A 7,046-nucleotide genomic window follows, 5' to 3' on the forward strand; every position below is an offset into this window, starting at 1 on the left:
TTACGTTTTGAGAATTGACAAAGTTGCTCCACAGATACAGATGACATTATACAAATGTTTTCACAGCCTGAGTGGGACCCAAAACATTTCATGCGTGTGGCGATAAGATCAGATGCAGAATCCAGAAAAGGATTTATAATTTTGCTTGATTTATAATAACAAAGCCAATGCTCTGTCATTAAGACTTGTAAAGCTAGCTAAGCTGTCCATGGCAATATAAACTTGTCTGGCTTGATTATCTAACCATCAAAACCATTTTTTGTATTGGTTACTGTTATATAAGAGAGCTAATGAATACTTAATACTTGTGAAAGATTCCCAATAAAATAGACTGTGTCATCATGATCATGTGTTTATCTGTAAAGACATATATTATAGATCTGCACAGTTGAGGAAGTTAATTAATAAATACCATACTTTATAGTATTTAAAATGGATATATAGAGCAGTGGTATCTTTGGTTGCAGTGTTCAAGAACATGTATTTCCTTTCTATGATTTCCTTTCAGAGGGGAGGTGAATGTCCAAAATGTTGCTCAAAATGCAGTGAAATTCATTGGTGGGATCAAAGAGCATTTTGCTGCTAAATGTACTGTATTAGTAGTCATTTTTAAGGTTATTTCAAAAGTCGCATTTTCATATTTGCTGATCTGGTCGGCTTAACGCTCTCCAAAACTCAAAAAACAAAGTTATATTATATATAGTTTGACTATAAACAAAACAAGAATATTTCACATTGTATTTTTGTCATCCAGCCATATTGTTATTTCTGTTCATGTCATTCTAATAAACAAGACAATTAAACAGTACATGGAAAGTTTTGGTGGTGTTAATTATTCTTCCTACTTAGCCAGAGTCACACAAACACTTTTACACAAAGAAAACAGAATTTTAAACCGCTAATTCATTCCAATTACAAACCTCTCATCTTGGAGAAGGTCAATATACCATCTCTGGATGGATCAGATCCCATTCTTTTAAATAGCATGCAAAGGAAAAACTCTGGATAAGCAGGAAAAATAGGACATATAAAGAGAGCATGGTCACACTAACATTTATGACATTTGATATTTTCAATTTAATTGGATTGAGCAGAAGGCCATTATCAGTTGAATCTGTTGAATTATTATTATTATGAGCAGTGGATGTAGTCATGGCCACAAAATATACTTGTTCACGGTTTTCACATCGAATTCTTAGTTGAATTCTGATATATGATATAGCTCTGTAAACCAGCAGCAAAGATCAGCCTGTCCTATGCAGTTCATGGCTGGCATTTTAGTTTGGTTAGATAGCTAGCTTGCTATCTTAAGCAATTTTAGTAATCTGCAACTGTCTGTAATCACAATGACATGTGAAGGAATGTTACCTTGCCAATGTTTGCTGTGACCAGGTCCTCCGTCAGTAGAGGTCAGCTACCTCTCAATAACATTTGGAAGTAAAATCTATCCTCAAAACTGCCTCCTGAAACTTAAACCATTACAGCAATGTAGAAAAAGTGATATAATATACAGCACATAATAATGTCAGGCCACCTCAGACATAATCATATCATCAATAATGAATACGATTTCAAAATTCGCCAAAGATGCAGTGTAGATTAAAATTTTTCTCATCTCTGTACAGCTCATTGGTTGACAAAAAGCTATGTATGAAGGCTAACTGTCATTAATATGTGTTGTCTAACCCATGGACACACACCGGCAGTGTGTGCACTGCGTTATGGCTGCAACGCGGTTTTATTCCGTCCTTTGCTCGGCGTCAGCTCTCAATGGAAGTGTTTCAGCATCGGAGCATTTAGCCTGCCCCACTTGTTGGCTTGTTGTTTATTTGTCCTTTGTTGTCCTCTTGTTTATTGTGCTTAATACTAAAGATAACAGCTTGCGGTAAACCAGTTTTTTTCTGTTCGCTGCAGGGTTTTATGTCCTACATGGAACATTGCAGAATAAATGTTTTCCCTGCCTGATTTTGCCGACATGTTCAGATATTGGTGATTTGGTCAGTTGTCATTGATTTTTGAGCTTCTACCATGGTTAACTGGGAGATTAGCTCCGGCAGCCGTAACGCAGCGCACACGCCAACTGTGTGAGTCCAGGGTAATTGGGACAATCTGTAGTCCTTCTGAAAGTAGTATTTGTCATTTTGTTCAGTTAGTACTACAATGAATATTAGTCTTATTCCATCTTATTAATTATGGGGTCTTGTGTTACACATAAATCTCTGAGCACTTCCATAAAAGTCACTATTTCCAATGAGTATTGCTTAAGTGTAAATGTACCCTGTAAAAGACAAAACACCTTGAAATCCAAGAAGGTGAAAAGATGTGAAGATAATCTAAAGAGGGAGAAAAACGTGTAACCTGTGCACAGGTGATCATACAAACACTCAAATCAATTCACTGCCCAACATTATCAGGCAATTTTTCCCCCTCAACATAGTGACAGTGTCACCACTTTATAATTCACTTGATGGCTTTATGTTACACAAGCAGAATTCAAATAAAATTAACAACCTAACTTTTATTTTTGTAGTTTTTGGCCATCAAAAGCTAAAATACAGACAGGGCAACCACACGAGCCATCAGACCGTTTTAAAACGTATCCCCATTTTTATTCTGATAACGCCCTGATCAGACAGAGCGCACTGCCCGTTTTATTAAAGACTGGATTTTAAAAAAGATCAGCTTGCTGTGTTTTTTAAATGTTGCTAGACAACCACCAAATGACCTGTCCTTAGCCTAACTGTGTTTCACAAATCTAATCCCATTAGACAATAGGGAAAAACAAAAAAATGAGGTTGGGTTCTTTTCTGCTCTGAGATAAAATTTTTTCAACTTGAGGTGTTGAGTGCTCCTGCAAAATCCTGTGGCGCGCCAAAAAAGACGCTGAAAAAGACGCTGAAAAAGACACCTCTTACTGCAAAAGCTGAGCTCTGTCTAATCGGGGCCTTAGTCTTTTAGAAAACTTGGTTAAAAACATTCCAATGGCTTGTGTTTGCGGTGCTCAGTGCAGTCCCTGTGACCCAAGAATACAGCTGTGAAACTGGTGAGTAAAAAATGATCACAACAAAAAAGAATGATTTCCAAAACTATGAAAATACATCAAGATTTATAAAATAACAGAATTTTCCTTTAAAATATTGTCCTCATTTTAAGAGGGTTCACTACAGAGGAAGAAAATACCAATTAATCATTACTTGAAGTTCCCAAATTCAATGAAGAACTGATGTAGCATGTAAACGGAGAGGAAGATGAAAGATAAAACAGTGATCATGGCGTTCTCTTCTCCAGAGGGAAAAGAGGCACTGTTTTTATATTACAACAGCCTGCACTGTTCATACAGACCTGAAAGAATTACCTGTGAGTGTAAACCAGTGTGTATGTGAAGTCATTTCATATGACACAAGTTAATGATTGTGTGTTTATTTGTGTGTGTGTGTGTTTGTGTAAGATTGTCCATCACCTTTGTACAAATACTGTACCTTTGTGTAATAACACAGACCCACAGACAAAACCTTCAGCATCTACCAAAAGTAAAACCAAGTCCTGTATGATCTGACCAAACCCACAAGGTTGAAAACACACTGCCACCGCTCAGCAGCATGTCCCTCCGAACATGTAAAGGTGGATTGTTGGGTGTACAAAATGTCTGACTTCGACCTATCACCTACCAATAGATGGTTTCTTTTAACCCTAAAGAGTTGAGTATGCTTCAAATGAACTAGCTTATCTGACCATGTCCAAAGTGGATGTGCTTCTAAGTTGTTCCAGACTGGAAGGTGGGGTGAAATGCCTGCCCTCCTTAGTACATCCCACTGCATCCCTTATCTTTGGCGCTGTTAGATGATCCAACAAGCACCTTGCTTTAATCATACTGATGCCTTAACTCTAACCAATGACCACATTTTTTCTCTAACATTAACCAAGTAGGTGACAAAACAGCCTCAGTTCAACCTCCATTCAGTAGTTGTTTTAGTGCTTCCGATCATATGATGTGATCTTCCTTAGCAGATTGACTAAAAGGGTCAGTTTAGGATGGCTGAACCTCCAGTTTAATTTAGGGGGTGATTTATTCTGTACACATGTTATTGAGAACCACTGTAACATAGTTGCAGGTAATAAACAGATGATGATAATTGGCCTTAATTAATGGAAGTTGGACACGTATTCAAAGGCAGTGTTCCAACTGTACAGGTATGCTGCACGTGTCTAAATCATGGGTCTACACTGTAAAATATATATTAGAGGTTTGGACAGCTCTTACAGGTCATAGTTAACTGATGCTACCCACTGAGGGGTGCAATATCTATGATGTGAGGGTTTTGGAAATTGAAATACACACATCTTTGTAGGGGTGTAATGCAAATCTACTGTCTGTATCTGGGGAGGGCTCGACTAATGAATGTTAATTTGTAATGTGCTTGTGGTTTGTGCGTTTTCTTATCAATAGATATTTTTATTTTAATAAATACTCAATTATTACAGATATTTGTTCTTTAATACACAACAACTGAGCATCAGAGCAGCCAACGGAAACATGTCTAGCTGTTCTAGACTGCACTACCCTCCGTTTCTACCACCCTTCTCTGTTTTCATTACAGTTAGTTTTTATCTGTATCATTATCTGGTTATGTCACAACACTATTTGTATTTCTATCTGTATTCGGAACATTCCAGAAGTAAGCTTGGTACTGTATACCGTAAGTTTCTAGGAATTGTCTAGTCTGGTTCATTTTCAGCCTTAATTTCATTATAATTATTCTGGTGTAACTGAGCACATTTCTCACCAGCCTAAATTAATCAAATGATAAAATGTGATTTGTATTTGGAAAAGAAGAAAAGTAAGTCAATATTGAGTCACAAGTATTGACTTACTTAAGTCAGAATTGCATTGGTTTTCTGTAAAAGTGGAAGGTTGTGTATATAATGACATTTTTTTGCATTTGATTTTATTGCATATTTAAAAAGGAAATTGTGCATGCAATGGAAGGAAGCCTTGATAAAAACAATAATTATTATTATTGATAATAATATTTGATAATAATAATTATTAGTATTATTATTTGATTATTTGGGGAAAAAGGCTTTCTAAATACAGCTCTTCGGTATCCTCAGGATCTTCAGGATCTGATTATCTGTGTGTTTATAAGTTATGACTCAGAAGAATATTACTGCAACAATTTAGATTGTTGAAGTTACTCCGAGTGCATGATCTGTGCATATCCAAATAATGCCTTCATATTTGGTTACACCCCTATACTTTGGTGTGGACAACCATACAGTTTTGTGTTAGTGTTATGTATGGTGTGTGTTTGTACTGCATTTCTACCCTGTGTGTGTCCCTGGTAGTGTCCTCATAGTCTTGTTTGAGCCTCAGGGATGTAGATCTCAATGCTGTCAGCGCTCTCCGTAGCGGAGTTCTGCCGTACGGATGCGGCTCTTTTGGCAGCCATCAGGCGCTTCCTGGCCTCCTGCCGCTGTTTCTCTGAGCTCTCCAGTGAGCGGTCTCTGGCCAGAGGGGGATGGTGGTGGGGGCCCTTGGGTGGCTTTTTTGGCACTGGAGGTGGGAGCCGCCTCTCCTGGTGGGAGAGGACGGTAGTGGGGAGGGGAGAACATTTCAGGAAAAAGACAGACATGTATTTGTGTGTGTGTTAAATGTGTGTGTATGTGCCTGTGATGCCCATTTTAACTGCCACCTTCAGTGCAGGTGGCTTTTGGTTTAACATATGCCTGTACACCTGTATGACGTGAAGAAGAGGTAAGATTAATTAGACATTCTGTATAATACTTTTGTGATCGTCCTCCACATTTTGCATCACAACATGATGCATCACACACTGTTTCAGTAACATTGCAGCTACTTAACATGTTGTTACTTTGGAACCTTAACTTGTTCCCTACATGTGCTGATCCACACATTTGTTGATTAACAGAAGTGTTTCCACGTCCTCTATTATATAAATCTTTTTTTGCTATACAACACTCAACACTATCTGCGTGGGGACAGCTAAAATTGTTCCTACAGTACACTTCTGTCAAATATGTGTTTGTGTATGTCATATGCATGCAAGGTAGGTATTTTAGTATTATAATAGGTACATTTACATCTGCATTTCATTGTACAATCCTGTGTTGCAAAATGACAATAAAACTGAACCTTGAACCTTGATTTAATTTATTGTGTGCAAGTCTATCTTGGGCCAGGGACTGTTCCTACACAACGCTCCATCTTTCTACTGAGACCACAAATGTCCTTAAAAGATAATGGCTTATTGGGTCTTACTTGCATAGTTTTGGCCATCATTTCTATCAGTTATGACAACATTGTAAGCAAACATTTGTCAGTAAAGTAATTGCTGAGATCTGGGAATGCATTGCTGCAGTCTGACAGGTCAGACGATCAGGCAGGTTTGTTAAACTTATTTGGAAGCAAAAACAAATGTGAACTATAAAATTATTACTGAACCTGTCTGTTGAAAACCACAATTTACAGACCCACTTCCTGTTACAAACTTAACCACTGTACTTACTGAACTTGTTGTTTCAGCTGTGCTCACTATCAGCTTGACATCCATATAATGTGGTTTTGATATTCTGAATAAACAGTTCCCCTTCGAGGGAACTCGAACTGCGTCGGTTACGACACTATGGGAACGCCTCTAGGCGAAGCAGGTCTGAACGTGAATGAAATCACTCCAATCCTATTGGCTTGTTGCTAGAACGGTAAGGTGTGACGGAATAACCGGAGGAGTATAAAGCACACCTGTACACACTCATCATTAGCTTTTTTCTATTCAGCAGGCGCTCTGTATGTTGTTTGAAGAAAGCTCCAGTCCTACAAGCAGTGTGTCTTACCTGAAGAAGAAGTCTACCAGCATGTCCGGCCACCAGATGTACAGAAGGTGTGTTTTTTTCTTGCCCTCCGTACATCACGGATGGAGATTCTCATGAGATGTGTGTCTCATGTTTGGGGATGGAGCACGCCCGGGCAGCTCTCGAGGGGGCTGCCTGCGCCCGTTGCGAAGCCCTTTCCGTGCGGGTACTGAGGT

General features: G+C 38.4%; 1 protein-coding gene across 1 annotated transcript in view; it reads right to left on the bottom strand.

Moving 5' to 3' along the window:
• Nucleotides 1-5,351: 5,351 nt before the first annotated feature.
• LOC123972395 (disks large-associated protein 1-like) overlaps nucleotides 5,352-7,046 on the bottom strand; it is a 174,341-nt gene continuing 172,646 nt past the window's right edge. Inside the window, exon 16 of the mRNA XM_046051880.1 lies at nucleotides 5,352-5,576. Within this exon, the coding sequence (XP_045907836.1) occupies nucleotides 5,352-5,576 (225 nt within the window). The remainder of the gene's footprint in view (nucleotides 5,577-7,046) is intronic.

The sequence above is a fragment of the Micropterus dolomieu genome, linkage group LG06, assembly GCF_021292245.1.
Source record: "Micropterus dolomieu isolate WLL.071019.BEF.003 ecotype Adirondacks linkage group LG06, ASM2129224v1, whole genome shotgun sequence".
Lineage (NCBI taxonomy): Eukaryota > Metazoa > Chordata > Actinopteri > Centrarchiformes > Centrarchidae > Micropterus > Micropterus dolomieu.